Below are 22,417 nucleotides of genomic sequence, written 5' to 3'. Positions count from 1 at the left end.
TGAACTCCCTGGCTTCAGCAACCCTTCTGACCTGGCCCCTGGCTCTTCACTCCTCCCAACAGCTTTCCTTTTTGGGGATCCATTTTTATCTGTATTTGAAGGATCCTGTGTTGAATTCAGGAGCCCTAGTGGCACAGTGGTTAAGAGTTCGTCAGCTAACCCAAAGACAGACAGTTCAAATCCACCAGCCTCTCGCTGGAAACCCTATGCGGTTGTTCTACTCTATCCTTGAGGGTCTCTATGAGTCAGAATTAACTCAACAGCAACAGGTTTCTTTGGTCTGGTGTTGAACCCTAGGAGCCCTGGTGGTGCAGTGGTTAAGCGCTCAGCTGCTAATGGAAAAAGGTTGGCAGTTGGAACCAACCAGCTGCTCCCCAGGAAAAAGATGTAACAGTCTGCTTCCATAAAGATTATAGCCTTGGAAACCCTATGGGGCAGTTCTACTCTGTTCTACAGGGTCACTATGAGTTAGGATCGACGTGATAGCGATAGCAACGGATTTCATTTTTTGATTTGGCGTTGAACCCACCTCATTGGCATTTCAGACTTTCTCTTCCACCCAGCCAATCAGCTTCCTGCAGAGAGAATCCTTTCAGTGACAGACCTTCAGGTCACTACCAGACTTATGCATGGGTGCATTTAAAGACACACTACCAAAAAAAAAAAAAAAAAGAATAAAAAACCATTAACATTAATTCCAACTTATAGGACAGAGTAGGACTGTCCCATAGGGTTTCCAAGGCTGTAAATCTTTATGGAATCAGACTGTCACATCTTTCTCCCACGGAGAGGCTGGTGGGTTTGAACCGCTGACCTTTTCAGTTAGCAGCTGTGAGCTTAACCACTGTGCCACCAAGGCTCCTACTAGATGGTTTTTCCTTCTTCACATTTCCCTCCCACAGACAGTGAGCATACTCTGTCACCTGTCTGATTTACATAACAAAGCAATTTACTAAGAAATTTTAAGACAATGAGTGCTTACTCAATTTTATCTCTTCCCTTTTTTGCTGAATCAAGGCTGACAGTAAACAGTTAGGCTTGGCTACTATCAAGCAGAGGGGAGAAGGATGACATTTCCCTACCTGTGGGCATGAAAGCTTAATCTACAAGCTGACTCTGGGGTTGCCTAGGGATAGGTAAGATGAGGACTGAGCAGCATGCAGGTTCACCTCAGAAACCCTGTGCTGACAGTTGCTTCTGTTCAAATGCTTTCTTTACCATCAGTCCTTCCCACACCCCGATGTTACAGGCCAGGGATACAGACAGGGAGAAGAGAAGCTAGTCAGAGTCATGGAGTGGGCCAGGACACTACAAGTTCATAGAATCTTCACAACAAAGGATTATTTTAGGGCTCATCGAGCCACTCATATTACAGCACAAAGAACACAAGCTCTAGGAGATGAATGACTTGTTCAAGGTCACAGTGAGCCAGAACTGAGATCTCCAGACGCTTACCAAGAACAAGTTCCCAAGCTGCATTTTAGCATTCAACTTCCCTTCTCTTTGTTCATTAAAAAACCAACCTATCCGTCAAGGTCTAGCTCAGATTCTGCCTGTCCGGGAAGACTTCCTGTCACTGTGAAGTCTATAGAGATGTCTTCTCTCCCTGATGTCAGAACATCATTAAATAGAGTGTCCTTTGACATTCCGTGAGACATGGAACTTTTAGCTGGCGGGTCATCCGAGCTCGTTTAGCTCATGCCTCAATTTTAAACTCTCATACTTCAGTTCACCAACATAGCTGAAGTTCCTTTGGAAGAAGGTTCTTGCTTGTTGATGATTGTTGTATCTGCCCACAGGACCCAGTACCATGCCATCCATGCATGTAACCAGGCCCTCAATGTCTATTTGACTCAGGGTGCCAGTTTACCAATCACCAAGAATGTGGATGTCTGGAAGACTGGGATTCCAGTTCAGGCTCTGCCATTTACTCATAGTGTGACCCTGGACTAGGTACTTGACATCTCTTACAACGCTTTCTAATCTGTAAAGTGGGAATAACAGGAGTGTCCGCTCCATATATTTTATAAGCATTAAATAATAAAAGGCAAGAGTAAAGCTCTCAGCATCACATTAAAAATGCAATAACTATTTGCTATTCCTTGACCACTTTCACAGAAATTCACTTTGTCAATGTCACTGACTTATAATCTGATTCTGAAGAGGCCCAGACACAGAAACTTGGGAGATCTTTCACCTCTGGGGGAAACTTCCATCTATATAAAGAAAGCTGTAATATGACAGGGAGAGGAAAAATATTAGAGGGAGAGACTTAAAGAAAAGTCTTTTAGTCTGGGCATTACCAATAGCAGAATGGATAACCCAAACTAGAAAGGCAGAAGGGCAGGAGGCAGGGCCAAGTATGAAGGTGACTTTGGTGGATGGGGATGGTAGGCATGTGCAAAGCTGCCTTGCAGTACCTCAGTAGGGCTTAGAACAAAACAGCGATTCTACCTTTTAATACTTCATTTGCTCCCTTTAATGCTAGGGGACATTTTGCCACCACCACCTCAGGGCCCATATGCAGAGCATGGCCACAGGGCTTTGGCAGACACCATCACCCCCTAGCGGTGGCTCCACACACCCCACCACTGGCAGGGTTGGCCTTTAATTACTGGATGACCAGCTCTATTACCTGACATCTCCAAATCCCTTGAAATGACAAGCTAAGCTTGAAAGACCCGCCCATCCTGCTGGAGATAAACACTAGGAGAGCCTGCTTAGAAGGTCTGGGGATGAGATGAGGCTGGCTTGGGACTCTGGGAAAGAGATTGCCATAAGTGGTTCATCGCTTCACCCCCACCCCCACCCTTATTTCTAGCCAGCCTGGCCCTCCCAGAGCTCATTGTGCACTCCGTGTTTACATGCAAACAGTCGAAGACCAACACAAATAAAAAGCCCACGTCTCCCTACACAGCTCCTGCTATACCCGGCCATCTGGTGACTACCTCGCTAGCCAAATCCCCCGCGGGAGCGCTTTGGGCTGCCAGTTCAGGGCTCTGGGGGTTGAAGGAAGAGGCGGGAACCCACAGGGTTCAGTGCTGCCAAGAGGACAGCACCCCACCACTCCAAAGCAGGCAGACCCTAGTGCCAGGTTCATCCACCAAGCCTCGGGGAAGGCGGAAGGCTCCAAGTGGAGGGCGCCTCTAAGAGACTCTCAAGCTCATGAAAGGCTCCTGGGGAACTAAAGACGTCCAGCTCCTCATTCAGCTCCTCACTCGAATTGCCCAGGGTTCCCAGGCACTTCTTCCTCCTAAAAGCCGAAGTTTAAAAAGGCATCTAGTGTCAGTTCCCTGAATTCTGGGGGCGACCCTAATAGCTGGCTGGACCTAGCCACATCCGTATCCTAGGGGAAACGGAGTACTCCCTTCCAAGTCACATTACTCCCAAGGAGCCCTTCCTCCTCATCTTAACGGCCATTTAAGGGGACTCCAGCCCCAGACCTCTCAGCGTGTCTGGGAATAGAGATCGTGAGGGTGGAGGAAGAAGGGTGGAACTGGAAGTGCTGGTGAAGGGACATACTTCGTGTTTTGGAAGGGAAACTTCCCCGCGGGGAGGCAGTAGGTGCAAATCTTGAGCCCGAAGTTAGCTCTGCGCCCTAAGAAACCCCACCTCCACTCCTATCCCCTTCCTTGGAATGCGGTCTCCCAAAGGCGCACGTGGGAAGGGTTGTGGGCGTGTGTGTGAGTGTATGTGTGTGCGCGTGCACGCGTTATCTTGAGTGTGTGTGTGCGTATATATATGCTCGAGTCTATGCTTGGGTGTGTGTGTGTGTATTTGTGTGTGTGTCGTACGCCAGAAGCGCAGCCGCGGGAAGTCCCCAGAGAGCCTACACCGTGCTTTCGCACCTCGCCCTCCCAGAAAGCCCAACACGCTCAGGTTACAACCAGCTGGGGAGAGCCTAGGGGCCAGAAACCTGGAGGCTCAAGCTCAGACTGCGAGAGGGCCCGGCACTCGCTCAGATCCGGAGAGGCTGTCAGCTTGAAGGAAGAATGGCTGGGGTGGGGTGGAGGGGGGGCGATAAGTCACAAAAATATATTTAAAATATGAGGGCTCCCAGGACACGAGTCGACTCTTCGGGGCTTCTCTGGCCGGCAAGGAGTTAACCTCGGAGGTTCAGGCCCGCATCCTGAAGGCGCAGACCTCGAAGGCCCGCTCCCCTGCGATGCCGGAGCTGGATGCAGAGAAGGCAAGGGCCCAGGGATAAAGAGCTCTGGAGTCTCCGGGCCAGCCCCCGGCGCCTTCCCAGCGCTGTTGTTGGCCAGACTCCGGCAACCAATCGTGCCCCGTTCCCCAAAAAGGGAGGGGAGAGCGAGCGAGCGAGCAACAAGCGCAGGAGAGCTAGGGGGGAACAGCATTTTTGTAAACGCTCTCCGAGATAATTAAGCTATCAATTACCCGAGTGGGAAATCAGCCGCGCTTCCCACAGCTCCACCAAAGGGCCGACTCCTCCGGGATTCGCGCCGGGAACCAGCAGGCAGCAAGCTGCTGGCGAACTTTCTGATTAACTTTTCCGTTTGAGCCCCCCATCCCTTTCCTCTCCTCTTCCTTCCTCCTGTCTTTAAGTTATTATCATTATTAGCCCAATGAGTGAGCTGAGAGGACAAACCTGCTGTCTGCTGAGAGAGGGACAGCAAGTCGAAAGATGATAACGAGGGAAGAGGGAGAATCTGAAAGTGGAGACGGGCTCAGAACCCCAATCCTCAGAAATTATTCAATCTTTCCCAGCCCCATTTCACAGACGGCCAAAACTGAGGCCCAAAGACTGGAAGTGATTTGCCCAAGGTCATACAGCCCAAGCAAACAATAGAGCTTTCGCCAACTGGCTGATTCTACCTGGCGCTACTTCGCTCTGATTCTTGAGGTAAATCTGTCGGTAAGAGCAGACCAACAACTCAGAGGAGGGATCGAGGGGGCAGTAACCACGAGCGGCCAGTGACCATGTCCGGAGGAGAAATGGGCGGCTGGACCCTGACCTGGCTCCGGAGCGGGAGACAGATCCCAGTGATCCCAGGGTCCCGACTTGCGAGACGGATCCGGGCAGAGCTCAGAGTCGACGAAGACCGAGAGTTCTAGACTGATAGCTCCCCACTGCGGGAGGGGTGGCACGCTCCCGGGCTCCCGCCGTGCGCTCTCCGGGACCTCCTGACCCACACGCCTGTCCAACCACCTGTGCGACCTCAGAGCCCCTCAGCTGCCCTCTCCCAACCCCGATCAGGGCGGCAGGGGTCGGGACCCCAGGGAGCCCCCACGCGTCCGGCCTCACTTATGAGCGCACTGTTCCTTGGAATCCTGCTTGTGCCGGCACCCAGCCTTACCTAGAGTGAAGAAGGGCAGCTCCGTGTTGTCCAGGTCGTCCTGCACTGCGATGCGCCCCGGCAGCTCGTTACGCACAAAGAGCAGGAGGCGCGACTCGGCGGCAGTGCCGGCGGAGCCCGCCGAGCCCGGGGACGCGGCGGCGGCGGCGGCGGCGGCGGCGGCTCCGGCCCCAGCCCCGGCCCCGGCCCCGGCCCCGGCTCCGGCCCCGGCGCGGGCGCCGCTCCAGCCGATGTCGCTCTCCCGCAGGGCCGGCAACGTGGACACCGTGACGGTCTTGAGCCGGCATGGGTTGTCCGGCTCCCGCGAGGCGGCGGCAGTGGCGCCGGCCAACAGCGGCGGCGGCAATAGCAAGAGCAGGAACAACAGCAGAAGCGGCGGCGGCGGCGGCGCCGGGTGGAAGCCAAGCCTCGGCCGCCCCCGGAGCCCCGAGCTGGGGCCGGGGCTGCGCCGGGCGCCGGCGGCGGCCATGGCGGGAGGGGCTGCGGTGCTACGGGCGGCAGCGGTGGCGAAGGAAGAGGGAGAGGAGACAGCGGCGGCGGCGACCGCAGACGCCGAAGCGAACCAGGATACCGGAGCTAAGGAGCAGAGAGAGCCGCTCGCCAGCAGCCCCCAGCTCCGGGCTCCGCCTCCCGATCGGCCCTGGACCGCCCCCCCGCGCCTCCTCCCGGGCGCCGCCGCTGGTTCCCCTTCTCTGGCTTCCCTCACAGACCCCGTACGTTCCAGAGGCTCCGCCCGGCCTCGTGAGACTCCCAGGCGCCCCCTCCCCTTTCCCAAGATCCCCCAATGCCACCCCAAAAATGTTCTTTAGCCGCACCACCCTTCCCCAAATTCCTAAGACTTGGGAACCCTTCGCGTCTTCCCTTACCCCGGGGCGCTCTCATCTCAAGGCTTTACCCCACCCCTGGCTCAGCCCAGAGGCTGCACCTGGCGGCACGCCTTAGCTCTGCCTTGGTCGAGGCCACGCCTTCTTGGTAATAGGGGAGCCCCTGAAGGCCTAGACTTAACTTTCTACCCCCTCAGGCCTGAGAACAAGTTCTGTCTTCAATCTCCTACCCTTTTCTAGTTCCTGAAATAACTCCTGTGACTTCAGAGCTCCCTCCCCAACCACTGGGCCACAACTCACACATTCATTCTCCCGCAGCCAGGACCCCACCTCTTTCCAGGGTCCAGGCCTCCGCGGTTGCACGAACTGCTAATGGACAGACGAGTGCCCAACTCCACCCTCTACCCCCTCTACCCCCTCTACCCTATCCCGGACCGTGCTGCTTAGCCCCCTAGCTGCTGTCCCGAAAGCCAGCCCACTCAAGCGCTTTTGGATTTTGGATCACTGCTCCCAGACTGGAGCTGCTCTTACTTGGCTGCTGGGCTCTCAGTGTGAAATTCCTGAAAAGGGTGCGAGGTAGAGCCCTACTACTCTGTGCCTCCCTTCCGCGGGCCCCTCCGTCTTATGTCCTCTGCCCCATTCCCAGAGGGGTGGTCTGCTCACCAATTCTTCACTCCTATTCCTTCTTTTCCTAGATTCAAGAAGAGCTGAAAACCTCGGTCCTCAAACGCAAGGCAGCCTGTGGCCTTGGGCTGATTCCATCTCTGACCCACCTACTTCAGAGCCTCCAGGGAATGGTCACGTCTCAGGGCGTACAGGACTTGTTGTCCCTTTACCTTCTCCCCTACTTTTCCTCATTTTTCCTCTCTCCGCTCTCTCATCTCTCCACTCATTTCCTTCTTCCTCATCTTGACTTTAATCTTATAAATGCTTCCTCCCTATAATCTGTGAGCCATTTCCCACCTCTCTGCCTGACTTGCCGATGTGTACCTTTTGTGCATCCTCTGTGCGTTAACTTCTCTCCTTCCCCCTTTCTCTCTTTAACCCTTCATTTGAATTCCTTTCCCCCTACACGGCACATTTTCATTACTTTTTATGTGACTTTGTATAAAGGCAAAAAAAAAAAAAACCTGAAAATAAGAAAGGCAAAATCTGTTTTTGACCTTGAACTTAATAATACTGGTTATTAAACATTCTTCAAATGCTAGATGTGCACGTATGTTATCTTCAATAATTCAATGAGGCAGGTGTTATGATCCCCATTTTCCAGATGAGAAACTGAGACCAAGAGGCCAAGGAAGTGAAGGGACTTTCCAAGGTCACACAGCTGATGAGTGGCAGAGCTGAGATTTGAACTCCAGGCTCCAAAGCCTTGACAGTTTCCATTAAATTGCACTGTCCTTGGTGACCTTGGAAAACCCTACCTGTCAAAGATGCTGTGAAAGGCGTATCTGCATGAGAGCAGTTGGGTCTGTTTCTGTTCTGATGTTTGTACAGTAAGCTTCTCCTGTCTCAGTTTACTAATCTGTGCACCCAAGGGTGGGGAGGGGGGAATCTGGTCTTTCAAGTCCTGATTCTAAACTGCCTCCTGCCTCTCTGGTGCCTGCTCCAGTTCATTTACTCCTCCAAAATATGTCACCCTGCCTCCCTCAGTCTCTCCTTTGTACCCTTACAATTCGCCACTATCCTCTGCAATGGGGCTTTCTGATTCTCTATGCCCCTTTCTTCAAATATGCTGACATAGTCCATTTATAGAAGTGCACACCAGGAAAAAAGGGCTCCCTTATGTAAGGCAGAGTCTGTGCAAGTCCTTCATGGACCTCTGGTACAAAGGCCTGTCGAATGAGACCAATACTTTCATTCATTCATTCACCAACAAATATCTAGGGCTCCTACCAGACACTATATGGGGATGCGGAGATGGACAAACACAGCTCCTGCCCTTGGAGAGCTTATAATGACATGAGGGGACATGAGAGGTGCACAGAAATATCTAAGACAACAGGCAGGCAGGCAGACATGTGTTTCCTAGATAAAGTGTTTGAGACCTGTGCTTAGAGAAATCAAAGAAAGCTTCCCAGAGGAGATGGTATTGGATGTGAGCCATAAACGACTAGTAGCATGTGGGTGGGCATTCCAGGGTGTAGCTGGCATTTGGCATTCTTGGCAAATGCAGCATCTGAATCCCTTTTCTGCATCAGAGTGCTTCACTCACAGAGGCACAGCCCACTTCCTGTCAAAGAAGCTGAAATTTCAAGATACTTTCAGAGGCTCCAGTGCAGCTAGAACTTGGGCACATAACTCAGACTTCACCAGTCAGATTCACTGCCTCAGAAGCAAGGAAGGAAGCTTGAATCAGGAAGAATTCATTTGGACACCAAAGTGGCAACAGTTGGGGCAACTACATTCATGTTTCATTGACAGAGGAAATAGTTCTAGCAGCAGCGCCCGAAGCCCAGTATCACTGGTGTGGAAGTGTGAGTTGCCCTATTTATTTATGCCTGGCTGCAGCTGCGACAATATTTCTACTAGCCCAGTTGTATGCTGTGATTTGAAATGATGCTCTTGACTTCATGGACTCTAAGCCTAGATCCTGTGCCCTCCTGGAGAGTCTCAATAATCTAGTTTCACCTTAACTAATCCTGCTTCTGCTTGAATTATCCAGAATTGTTTCTGTTACTTGCAACTAAGACTCCTACCTGTGAGCACAAGTGGAGAGCTCAGAATGTGGAAGGGAAAAGGAGGTCAAAGAGGGCAAAGCTTATACAGGGAAACAGAGGAACATCAGCAAGGAGGAGAGGGAGTGATTGAAGGCAAGGCTGAAAAGGCAGGCAAGGAATTTGATGTTCATTTGAGGAGTTTCAGCTGTATCTAGATGGCAGTGTCAAATCTGGAATAACCACAGAAACTTACTTTTCTGAACACATACTCTGTGACTTCAGAACTTTATGTAGTATATCAGGGAATGATGAAAACAATTCTTGCCTTACAGTGGTTCTGAACCTTCAGAAATAATTTTGCATAGTACTTAACACATAGTAGGTGTTTTCATGTATAATCCATGCAACATCTGGAATAAAGATTGTCATTCCTATTTGATAGATGTAGAATCTGAGCCTCAGAGAAGTTAAGAAATTTGACTTTGATCGTGTAGTTACCATTGGTGGAACGTAAGCCTGCCAGACTCCCGAATCCTTGCCCCATCTTCCATAGTATGCTGCCTCCCTGCACTGATACTTTCCCACCCCTTCCCAATATGCTGTGACTTCCCTTCTGATCTCTCTGTTCGGTGGCTGATGGCCACCTCCCCTCACCCCCTCATCCCCTCTGTTTCCTCTTCACTAAGTCTCTCACTTATTTACATTTCATTATTTATTTAATTTATTTAATTTATTCTCCTCTAGGGTCTACTTGTACCCTTATCCTTGACTCAACTGATATGGAATTTCTTTTCATTCTTTCTAACTTCTTTCTAGTTCTCCCAGCAAATGCTTCTTCTTGCTTCATCTTTCATATTTGTCTATCTAGAGAATCTTGTATTTTTTTTTTTCTTTCCTTTCTCTCTCCTCCATATTCTGTTCTGTTTTACAGAATTCTTTCTCTCTGGATAACCTGACTAAGGCAGCCTGGTGTAGCTGGGAAAGCAGGGGCCAGGGAGGCAGACAGGCATTGCTTTAGATATCATCTTTGGTATTTACCCACTGGGGCAAATCAATTAACAATGCTCTCAGGAGACTTTTTGTTTTGTCGTTTGTAAAATGGGGAAAGTAGGACCCACTTTTCAGGATCATTATGGGGACTAAATGAGACCATGCATGTGAAAATATTCAGCACATATTAGGCTCTCACGTGGGGGGGGGTGTGTGTGTGTGTGCGCGCGCGCGCACGCATGCTCATGCGTGCTCCAGAGAGTGCCGGATGTTTTCATTTGCATAGTCTCATTTAATACTCCATGACGATCCTGAAAAGTCCTATGCTACCTCTACCCCTGTAAGATATCTGTAGCTTCGTATCACAGGGTTCCCAACACCCCACCCCCTCCCTGTTCCAGTCACACTAGTCTCTTTTCTGTTCCTGGAATATTTTAAACTCTTGTTGCCACAGGGTCTTCATATGGCTCGTTCTGCCTGGTGAGTTCTCCCTCCAGTCTTCACTTGGCTACCTTTTGCTTTTCTATTGTTGTTGTTAGCGGTTGTGGAGATGGCTCCCAAATCATGGCGACCCCTATGGGCCTTAGCTAATTATGCACTTTCTCTAAGATTGCTTACCTAACTTGTCATCACTAGGTGAAGTAGAGTCAATTTTTCACTCCAAGTGACCCCATCTGACAGAGTAGAGCTGCCCTATGGGGTTTTCTAGGCTGTAATCTTTACGGAAGCAGATTGCCAGGTCCTTTTCCCTTGGAAAAGTAGCTGAGCACTTAACCTTTGTGCCACTGGGACTCCTTACTTACCTAACTACCCCATTTAAATTAGCCCCTCTGTGTTTTCCTTGTTATGTCCTTTCATATCTCCTTATATTTTTAAATCGCATTCATTACGTGTTTTGATATTTGCCTATGTATTAATGTACTGGCTTGATGTGTCTTCCCCACTAAGACTGTAAGCTTCAAGATATCAAAGACCACATGTGTCTTGTTTACCACTCTGCGCCCACAAGCTAGCATAGTAACTGGGATTGAGGAGACACAAAATAAGTATTTGGTCCATGAATGATCATGTATTCATTGACTATTTACACAGACAGGCACTAAGCTAGGCGATGGTGATACTTATGCAGTGAATAAAGCACAGATGGTCTTTGTGGTTTTTATAACCTTCCCTCCTTCCCTCCTTCCCTCCTTCCTTCCTTCCTTTTCCCAGTTTTCCATGATTCAAGTGACTTTTTACAAAGTCTTTCTTCTTTAAGCCTCAAGATGATCTCTCTAACACAAACAAACTCCAATTTAGGAAAAGGAAGTGCTATCTCCTGCTCCATCTCTGTCTAAACTCAATCTTCCATCAATCCTCTTCGCACTCATGAATCTCCACCATTTGTTTTCTTGCACTCCAATCTCTGCCCTCTCTGTAACTCATGTTGTCTTTTTAATCCTGCCTCTCTCCCTGCAGCACGTTGGCTCCATTCATCACCCCGCAGATTCTGTTTTCTTTCCTTCCCTTCAGCCACCCTCCTCCAGACACTTTCTGTTACTGTCTTATAGCCATAGCTCTGCCAACTCGTCAGCATCTTGACCCATGCAGAGCCCAGCTCCATCAGCTGGTTTGGGAGCAATTACAAGGTTAAAGTCAATTTTGAAGCTTTTCCTTTTATTTTTGAGGGATCCTAAATTAAAAAAAAAAAAAAAACCGCAAATAGAGAGCTGTAAATATATCTATCACTGCTGTCTCTTTCTTTGACTCGGAAACCTCTCCTGGTGATTAAGTTCAAATTCTTTTCTCTACCACTTATTGTTGTTTTTGTTAGTTGCTGTTGAGTAGATTCTGACTCACGGTGACCACAAGTGTGCAGAGTAGCACTGTTCCGTAGGGCTTTCAAGGCTATGACCTTTGGGGAGCAGATTGACAGCCTGTCTTCCAAGGCGCCTCTGGGTAGGCTAGAACCACTAAACTGTTTTTGCCACCCAGGGACTCCTTACCACTTATTAGGTGGATGATTTTTATTGAGGCTCTTAATCTCTCTGAGCCTTAATTTCTTACTTGTAAGTGTAAGTAATGGGAGCATTTAATGAACCAGCTGGTATAAATGGAAGTACCTAGTGCTGTCTGGCACATAGTAGGTTCTCAGAAATAGTAGCTTATTTCCACCTCCAAATATCTATTTAGTTGGTCCTTTTGCGACCTCTCTGTCTCTCTGCTTTTATTCCTCCATTTGTCATTTCCCTTTTCAGAACATTTCCACTACGTCTCATTTATAGCAAACTTTTACCATTGTCTTTAACTTCTCTTTCATGAAAAATGAAAGAATAATTTAATCACCGTTGTCTTTCTTCATTTCCACATGCATCTGTTTGATTGATTTCTGTTTCATCCCAGCGCTTCTCTGGCTCTTTCCCTTAACAATTCTCAAATTTATTATCTTTTTTCTCCAGCTCATACCTTTCACTGCCTCCTACTTTCCCTGTCCCCAGTTCTCTAAATCAGCCCCTTCTTGTTCCATGATTTGCTGCAGTCATTTTAAATCCTTCTTACACTATCCAGTCAAAATCCTCACAATACTCTTCTCTCGTCCATTCTTTGGCATTTTCTTTTTCAAAGCCACTCATTTTTAATTCATCCCCATCATTCATTTGTGGTTGCCCAACTCTCTGTACCTTTTTGCCTGCTTAATCCTTTAACCTATTCATGTTTCCTGCCTGCTTTGTTAGGCTCGTCATCTTTCATTATTAACACATATTAATATGGGGTGCCCCTTTGTTCCTCTTCTTCTTACAAATATTAATACTGGTATATTTTCAAAGTCCTCTTTTCTGGGTATCATTGGGCTCCTCCTTTCTGGAACCTTTTTCTCTCTGAGACCCTGCTTTATTAAAAAGTAATAATAATAATAATAAAAATCCTTGCAGTACCTGCCCTGTATTTAACCTGGTACATTAGAACGAATATTACTGATGACAAGTGTAAGCTTTATTCTCTGCCAAAGAGTACTAGGTCATTTTCCTTTTTCCAGCACATTATTATTACTATTACATTTTGAACTGGTAAAGGAGATGTCAACATCGAATGACTGTTTCTTGAACATTGGCTGGGTGCCTACTGTGTCCTAGGCACGAAACACATTTTTTTCTTATTTAATTCACACAAGAACCCAGCAAGGTTGGGTTTTGAATCCCCGGCTTGCATGTGAAGGAATTGGAACACATAGAAAATGTAAGGTCTGCAACACGCTGGGCAGTGCATATCTAATGTAACCCCTCCAACATTTTTGAGTAGAGACAATATGGGATAAGAGTTCAGTGTTTCCTTACTTTTATAACAGGGATGATGATGACAGCCACTTTGCAGGAGTGTTATTTACCATTTGTTTTCCCTACTAAATTATATTTTCCATGCGGACAACAATCTCGTCGGTCTTGTCCCCTGGTGCCTGGCACATAGTAGGCCATAACTGAGTATTTGTAGGATGAGTGAATAAATGAATGTTAAGATCACTATCTCCAGTATAAGACAACCCTGGTTTTGAATTTTAGCTCCAACATTTAATACCTGTGTGACCTTGAGGTTAATACGGAGGGAGCAGATGTCTTCTAACAGCCTGCGTTTTATCTTTAAACTTTATTAACGTATGCTTTTGCATCCATATTGCCTTTAATTCTTATGTAACATTATTTCACAGTTTTCTGAGTCAGGCAAACCAGGTTCAAATCCCAGCTCTTCCACTTGCTAGCTTTGATGCCTTGGGCATGTCATCTGCTGAAACATAACTTTTTCATCTATAAAATGGGAATGGTGCTCTCTCTCTCTGTCTCTACTAAAGGTCATATGCTAGCTTGATAGCTTGATGGATCAATTGGTGTGTAGCCCCAGGACTGCTTGGTTCAAGGTCCACTGCACTGTTTACTACATCAGGGGTCTCATTGCTTTGATTTCCAACTCCAAGAACTCCTTTCACTGTCTCTCCTACTATCTTAAGGAGCTTTACATAAACATAACTCCCAAACCCTTGCCCAGATGTATCTCAGGGAGGTAGAGGCCACTCCCACTCCTGACCCACTTACCAAGCTATATTTGATTACTACGGTGTGATTACTACAGAGTCAGCAAAGCTGAGGCTGTGCAGGTTTCCTGGCTCTTGAAGTCTCAGCCTTACTCCACTTTATCCTAGAGAGCCTTTCAGTGAAATCTGTGGGAAATCCCTCTTCCCAGATCTAGGGCACAAGTTTTTTTTTTTTTTTTCTTTTAAACTGAGGCTGTGGTCTACAAGGGTAAAAATAAATAAATAAATAAAGTCAAAGGCGCCCACCATTCCTTCTTTCCTTCCTTTCTTACTTCCTTCTGCTCTCCCTGCCTCCCTCCCTCTCTTCTCTCCCTCCTCTTTCCCTTCCTGCCCCCTCTTCTTCCTGGAATTCTAATTGAGCACCTAGTGCATTCCAGGCACTGAGTTAACAAGGATGGAGAAGACTAAAGTGGTCCCTGCTCGTGCCGTTTACAGTCAAGGGACAGACAAAAGCAAATAAATAATCAGAAGTTAACATATAAGTGACAGTTTTTAAGTGTGATACGATTAAAAGAAAAAAAAAGTATGGTTCTGTGGAATAGACTGATGATAGGAGTATTCATGTGGATTTGAGGGCCAGGGAATGCATCTTTGAGAAAGTGACAATTAAGAAAAAACACAGACGGATGACTAGGAAGAGTTAAGTCAAGGTTTGGGGTGGGGATGTGGTTTCATGCAAGGGAACAACACACACACAAAGCCGGGAGGGAGAACTTGGCAAATTCCAGGAACCAATCATTTGAAGTTAGTGTGGCTTAACTTATTCAGGTTTATGTAGGCCATGGTAAGGAGTTTGGATTTAATTCTAATTTAAATGGAAAGCCATGGACAGTTTTAAGTGAGGGGGTAGAACAGTCAGATATACATTTAAAAAATGTTACTCTGGCTTTTGGTAAAGAATGGATTTGAGTAGTGCAAGAGAGGACAAAAGGAGTCTACCGTGGAGTGTAACACAGTCATCTAGGTGTAAATCTCTCCAGGATACAGACTTTTCCTTTACAATCTTCCCACCGTGGGGTCCTATAACTTGCACACATTAACAGTAGGGAACTCACTATCTCTATTGAAAAACTGACTCAACTTTTGGTTGGCTCCGGCTAATTGATTTGTACCTTCCCTGTAGAACATACTACTTACTGATTCAAAATCTGTATTCTGTGGAGGCCAGGTAGAAAACATATCATGAAAATGTCCCAAGTATTTGAAGCCATCGAGGAATGACTGTCACTGTCAGCTACCTCCACTATACACTGCCTGGGTATTAAAATAAAGACGACAACAGCGATAATTAAGAACTTCCCTTTACATTTAATGTTTCTTCATATATCATCATAACATTTGACTTCCTCCAAACTTGTGAACCAGCAAGACAGGTATTTTTATCCTCAACTTACAAGTGATGAAAATAAAATTGAAAGATGATGTGTGTCCAAGGTTGAGCAAATAATGAGTAGAAAAAAATTGGGCCCTGAACCAAGTCTTAAAATTCCAGTCTTACAATTCCAGCCCAATCCTCTTTTCACCCTAGAACAACAGCATAGATGAAGGATAAGCTCATGAGTTCTGGTATCAGATCAATTGCCTTGGTTCAAATTTTTCTGATACTTGTTGTGTGACTTTGGGAAAATTACTTAACCTCTCTGGAGCTTTGGTTCCTGAATCAAAGAAGAACAAGAGTACCTACCTCATGTGGTTGGAATGAGGGTTAAATGAGCTAACACTTTAAAAAACATGAAACACAGTGCCTAGCCTATACTAAGCACTCAATAAATCTTAGCTATTTTCAGTCTCCTATATCTTTTTGATCAAAAGCAATAGTAGTGAAATAAAAGTTACTGGAGCTTTGGTATAAGGTGGTTTAGTTTGTAATATTAACTCTGCCATGATGTGAAGGATAAGGCATTTAATCATGACCTGACTCTTCAGCTATAAGGTGGGCGTAATCATACTTACCTCACAAAACTGTTGTGAAAAATAAATTCATAAATAATAAGAGAAATTGCCTACAGCCAAGAACTATGGATTCATAGAAGTGTTAATTTCCCTTTTCTCTGTGTTGATTTAATGTTATTCCATCTAGAAAGATTTCTGTAATACCCCGGACTGGTTAGGCACCCCTCCACTGTTCACCTTCAGCACATTGCACTTATTTGGAGTAGAACACAGGTCACGGTGCATTAAACATATCAGTTTGTCTGCCTCCACCTTTAGATGGGAGCTGCTTGATGCCAGCAGCATTTTATAAATTTAATAATCATGTATATATAGCTCTTACTATGTGCCAGGCACTACTCTGAGCACTTTGCAAATAATGATACATTTAATCCTTAAATGATCCCTATCAGGGAGATACTGTTATCACTCCCTTTATACCAGTTAGGAAATTGAGGTAAACAAACAAAAAAACATTGTTATCAAGTCATTCTCACTCACGGTGACCCCATTTTTTATAGAGTAGAACTGCTCTGTAGGGTTTTCTTGGCTGTAACCTTTATGGAAGCAGATTTCCCGAACTTTCTTCTGCTGCACTGCTGGGTGGGTTCAGACCCACCAACTTTTAGGTTAGTATTCCAGCACAAATCATTTATACCACCCAGGGGCCATTGATTAGGAAACTAAGGCCAGGGGACATTGAATCACATATCCTACAGCTGGCATAGGAGTCCCTGGGTGGCATAAATTGTTATGCATTTGACTACTAGCTGAAAGGTTGGCAGTTTGAATCCACCGAGAGGCACCTCAGATGACAGGCTTGACAATTTGCTTTTGAAAGGTCACAGCCTTGAAAACCCTATGGAGCAGCTCTACTTTGCACACATGGGTTTACCACGAGTCAGAATCAACTCAATAACAACTAACAACAACAACAACAATGGTTGACAAAGGGGGTTGGTAACTTATTCCTTCTTGTTGGTAAGATGTCAGTTCAGATGCCATCCCCTCATGGAGGACTTCCATGACTCCCTAGTCCACAGGATTCACCCACTTAACCTCATTCCTCCATTGACATTTTCTGCACTGCACCTGACTTGCTGGTTGATTGATGAGTTGTTGGTTTTCCATCACTAAAATGTAAGCGTTAAGAGGAGAGTGATTTATTCTGTCTTGTTCACTGCTGTGCACTCAGTGCTTAAAATAGTTCCTGGCACTTAGTAGATGCTCAATAAATATTTGATGAATAAATGAAAAAATGCACGTATTTATTCATTACCAAAATTATTTTGTGATTTAAAAACAATGTCTTATGTTAAACCATACATTCTTATGGTCTTGCAAAATTTAATGGCATACTGTAGAAAAAGAAACAGGACCTATACTTTACACCAAACAAAAAAACTAAATAAAAATGGATCAAAGGCCTAAACATCAAATCTAAAGCCATAAAATTTCTGGAAGAAAACATAGGGAGAAAACCATGGGACCCAATATTCATAAAAATAAGATAACAAGCATTACAACAAATGCATGAATAGAAGAAAACAAAATAGATAAATGAGATCTCATAAAAATTATAAACTTCTGCTCATCAAAAGACATTATCAAAAGAATAAAAAGAGAACCTACAGGCTGGGAAATATTTTTCGGAAAAGACTTATCAAATAAGGGTCTAATCTCCAAAATTTATAGAAAACTTCAACAACTCAACAACAAGAAGACAAACAACCCAACTGTAAAATGCGCAAAGGATATGAACAGACCTTCACCAAAGAAGACATCCAAGCAGCCAATAAACACACGCAAAGATGCTCATGATCATTAACCATTAAAAAGTCGCAAAATCAAAACTACAAGATACCATCTCACTCCTACTAAAATGGCACTGGTTAATAAAACAGAAAACAGCAAATGTTGCTGAGGATGAGGGGAGATTGGAACCCTTATTCATTGCTGGTGGAACTGTAAAATGGTACAACCACTATGGAAAACAGTTTGGTGCTTCTGCAAAAAAAGACTAGAACTAGAGCTACCTTACGATCCAGCAATTCCACTCCTAGGAATGTACCCTACAGACCTAAGCTACTGACACGACCAGGTGTATGCACTACTGTATTTGTTGTAGCTCTATTCACAATAACAAAACAATGGAAACAACCAAAGTGCCAATCAACAGATGAATGGATAAGCAAATTATGGTGTATACATGCAATGGAATACTACACAGCCATAAAAGAACAATGATGTGTCAGCAAAATACATTATAACCCAGATGGAGGGCATGATGCTAAGTGACATAAGTCAAACATATAAGGACAAATATTATATGATTCCTCTTTTATAAGATGACAAGAACGAATACATATACAGAGGTGAATATTCATTGGTGTCTACCACGGAGAAGAGGAGGGGAAAGGTAAGTACGATTTAGAACTCAGAGACTCGTTACTTTTGGTGATGGGAACTGTGGCTCTGAGTGCAGAAGCAGTAAGCACAGCACAACCATAGCAAAGACAAGTGTTTGAGCACAAATAGAAGGGTACAGACACAATTAAAGAGAATGCTGACAAATTGTGATAAGTGTAATTAATGTCAGTGAACAATTTTTCTGGAAATTCGTAAAGAAAAAAATTCTTTAGGGATACACAATTGTGTAATAACCACTAAAAATAGTGTGTTTGGTTACATAGATATATAAGTATGCATAAATATGTACAAGAAGGTATATATAAGTAACCGTAGGCATATGTATATACATGTTTATGTGTGCTGCAACCATTTTTAAGTATAAAATAAAGCACATGGGGGCACGGTTATGGATACTTCCTAGACACAACCAAACACCTCACAGGATTGGTCTACTGGGTTTGAGAGCTTAGGACCATAGTCTCGTGGGACAACTCAGTCAATTGGCATAGTGTAGTCTATAAAGACAATGTTCTACATTCTAGTTTGGTAAGTAATGTCCGAGGTCTTAAAAGCTTGAAAGCAGCCATCTAAAATATGGCTATTGATCTCTACTTGTTTGGAGTTAAAGAGAAAGAAGGAAACAAAGGCTCAAAGAAGAAACTAGTTTGCAGAACCAACAGTCTACACAAGCAATGCCATCACCTACCTTGAGACCAGAAAAACTAGATGGTGCCCAGCTATCACTACCGATTGTTCGACCAGGGACCCAATAGATGGTCCTTGAGAGAATGGGAGAAAAATGTGGAAAAGAAATGTAAATTCCTAAAAAAAAAAGGCTGGACTTACTGTACTGTAGAGACTAGATGAACCCCTGAGACTATTGCCCTGAGATATTCTTTAAACATGGAACTCACACCACTCCCAGAGGTCACCTTTCAGTCAAATGACAGACTAACCCATAAAATAAATAATACCATCCATGAGTACTGTGCTTCTCAAAATAATCATATAGATAAAACCAAATGGTTAACATTTACCCTAGACCAAAGATGAGAAGGCTACGGGGTACGGGGAGCTAGATTAATGGAAACTGGACAACCAAAATGGGAATAATGAAAATGCTGATATATTGTGCAGAATGCAACGAATGTCACTGAACAATATGTATAGAAATTGTTAAATGAGAACCTAATTACCTGTGTAAACTCTTACCAAAACCACGATAAAATGTTCTTAAAAACTTAGTGGGGTGTTAAACTGAAGATGGGTTGGGGGCTGGGGGAGACTGCACAGATAAATACTCTCTTCGGCTCTCCACAGCATCACTTCTCTCCCAGCAGCTGGCCAACAGCTGGTGAGCTTACCTTCCCCTTGGAAGGCAGGAGGATTTCTGCTCAAGGTGATAGGATGGGAAAGCAGGAGGAAGCTGCACAGGGAAGAGATATACTGCAGTTGTGGCATTAAGCCTGAGGTTTGAGATGTCCACTAAGATTCACTGGGAAAAAATAATACTTGAAAAAAGTGTAATGTCTAGTATTTATCACCTTGGTCTACTGGTAGTTCATTCTCCCTAACATCTATGGAGATTCTCAGAAACTAATGTATTGTCTAACACCTACCTTGCCAATGCTCTATGCATTTTTTTTGGTTGTTGCTTAAAAAAAAAAAAAAAAAAATTGTTAGCTTTAATTCTCACCTGTTGTTCTCTAATTAATTTTTGTTGCTCTAGGTCTTATGTAACCCATTAGCATGATATTCAAGTTCCCAAATAACCTTTCCAATCTACTCTCTTATTATTTTTCTTCTTCCAACCTATGCCCTCATCAAAATAAATGTCCTTACTAGTGCCTGTACACACTCACTCCATATTCCCTGTTAACTTTTGTCTAGATTATTTTCTGCTGGCTAGCACCCTGCATGCGCGTACTCATCTATCCTCCCTGACTCAAGTAGCTACTTCCTCCTCTGTGAAGCCATTTCTGATTCTTATCATCTCGTTTACATGTAATAGATGTTTATTTTACATATCTGTATTCATTATTTGTACCTTATTTATAACATTTACTATTTTCTACCACAGTTGTTATTTGCACTCAAGGCCGAGAGGCTTTAGGTTATGGTTCAGCAAATATTTACTCCTTCCCTCTTCTCACAGTGGGTAGAGAAATTCCCCAGAGCCCACTGATATTGGGCTTGACCACGTGACTTGTGCTGGCCAATGAGATACTGGCAGTCACGATATAAGCGAAATTCTGTGTAGTGGGGCTAGCCTCTTTGTGCTTCTGCCATTACCATGAGATGAACGTTTTTTGCCTAGCCAGCTGGTCCAAGTTATATGAGACATGAGAGCAGACCTGGACCTAACCTGCAGTTTGATACAAGCCCAGCCAAGCCCAGCCTAAATCACAAGAGTCCCCCAGCCAACTTTTGAATGTTTGAATGAGAATAAATGAATGTCATTTTCAGCCACTGAGTTTTAGTGTGGTTTTATTACACACACAGCATTATTGAGGTGATAACTGACAGATACAAAGCCTTAACTCCTTTCCTGTACTCTGAGCTTCTTGAAGCTACAGATAGTATGATTAGTCTGTTTTTACTTGTGCAGAATTTTAAGGCAAAATTCTAATACATATTTGTGGAATGAATAAATGAATGATTAAAAAGCTCTAGAGAAAAAGAGATTTAAGATCCAGGGAGACACCTCCATTTTATGTACCCTTTACTTCAACAGGAACGTATTGCATACTTATCTTATGTCAGACATTGTGCTAGAGGAAGGGTATTCAGTGGTGAACAAACCGGACGTGGCTTTGGGTACTCCTTGGTAGCTTGAGAAAGCTTAAGAATCAGGGACTCAGAATGCAGTCACTGTGCAAACTCTGATTATCCTCGCATCACATACGAGGGCACCAAAATAGTCAGAGAAGTGGTAACAGAAAAGAGCAGAAAGATCCCTCTCTCACGGCTGATGCCCATCACCTCCGGTTAGGAGCAAATCCCAGACAGATGGGAGGCATTTGCCTCCATTTGAAGAAAATGAGTTAGTAGAAGCTGATCCTAGGGATAAAACAAAAATCTATGGGGATAGCTATTGGTGGGTCATTTTCTGATTGCTGAATGACACCTCTTTCTCTTTCTATTATGGGTAGGCTGTTAGCATGCCAAATCTAAATGCCATTAACATTTGCAAATCAGAAACCTGTATCCATTAATGTCCAGATTCCACAGTTTGACCTCAGCACCCGCCAAGGACTCTGCCTGGACCTTGATAAAAATCGGTATGGCTACCTTTTCTGAAAGTTTCTTCTGATTACTAAGCATTTCTGTCACATTCTCCTGCCTATCCTATCTACTAACTCCAAAGGTAGCTGTGGCTGATTTGTTCCATTTCACAAATGAAGGAGCTCCAGGAATGAAGAGCATAGTTCCTGAAATTCTTGAATCTTGGAAGGTATCATCAGAGCCAAGGCTTAATTTTAAGCCCAGCTTTCCTGATCTTGCCTTGCTCTGGACTCCAGCCACTGGGGAGAAAAATTCATCCATCAGCGTGCTTTAACATCACCTAAGGATTATTGTTTGGTTCTCTGTTTTGAAAGAGCAGGTGGCTAGGACAGATGGACTATTAGATAGAAAAGGCAACTTTTGCAGGGCTCAAAGGCTGACACTCCAAAAAAGATTCATTGCTGTTTGCAAAATTACTACCTTTCATCTCCAAAGAATAACCTGGGCTTTTTTACCACCTTCAACAAATACCACTTTGATATGTTAACAGACGCTAATGAAGACAGCAGCCAAATGAAAATCAACTTTTAGGTCAGAGAGATGGATATGTACAGATATCTATTGTATAATCACTGTGCAATTTCAATGTGATAATGTATGTACAGCAATTAGTACAGTATCTGGGATATGGCTGCAATAACAAAAATAATAAAAGTAACATTTATTGAGTACCTACAATATACTAGGCAGTAAGTTAATGTTGTGGAAATCTTATCTCGTTTAGCCCTTTCAACAACTCCCAAAAAGCTAGAAACTATGAATATTTCCATTTTACATATGAGGAAACAAAAGCTTAGAAAGGTGAAATTCCTTGTCCAGAGTCACATAGCTAGTAAGTAATGGGACCAGGATTTGGTTCCACGCTGTTTTACTCTACAGCTGCTAGTGACAACCACTACTCATACTCCCTTCCATAGTCAAGATTAGACACAC

The 22,417-nt window shown here is 44.7% G+C and overlaps 1 protein-coding gene across 3 annotated transcripts in view; it reads right to left on the bottom strand.

The window, feature by feature from the left end:
- Positions 1-5,787, bottom strand: part of ASTN2 (astrotactin 2) — a 1,052,667-nt gene extending 1,046,880 nt beyond the window's left edge. For all 3 annotated transcript variants that reach the window (XM_064291547.1, XM_064291548.1, XM_064291551.1), the window contains exon 1: positions 5,319-5,787. In XM_064291547.1, coding sequence (XP_064147617.1) covers positions 5,319-5,787 — 469 coding nt within the window. The remainder of the gene's footprint in view (positions 1-5,318) is intronic.
- Between the last annotated feature and the right edge of the window lie 16,630 nt (positions 5,788-22,417).

Source organism: Loxodonta africana, chromosome 9 (genome assembly GCF_030014295.1).
Source record: "Loxodonta africana isolate mLoxAfr1 chromosome 9, mLoxAfr1.hap2, whole genome shotgun sequence".
In the NCBI taxonomy this organism is placed as follows: domain Eukaryota; kingdom Metazoa; phylum Chordata; class Mammalia; order Proboscidea; family Elephantidae; genus Loxodonta; species Loxodonta africana.
This window is presented reverse-complemented; position numbering and strand designations above follow the sequence as displayed.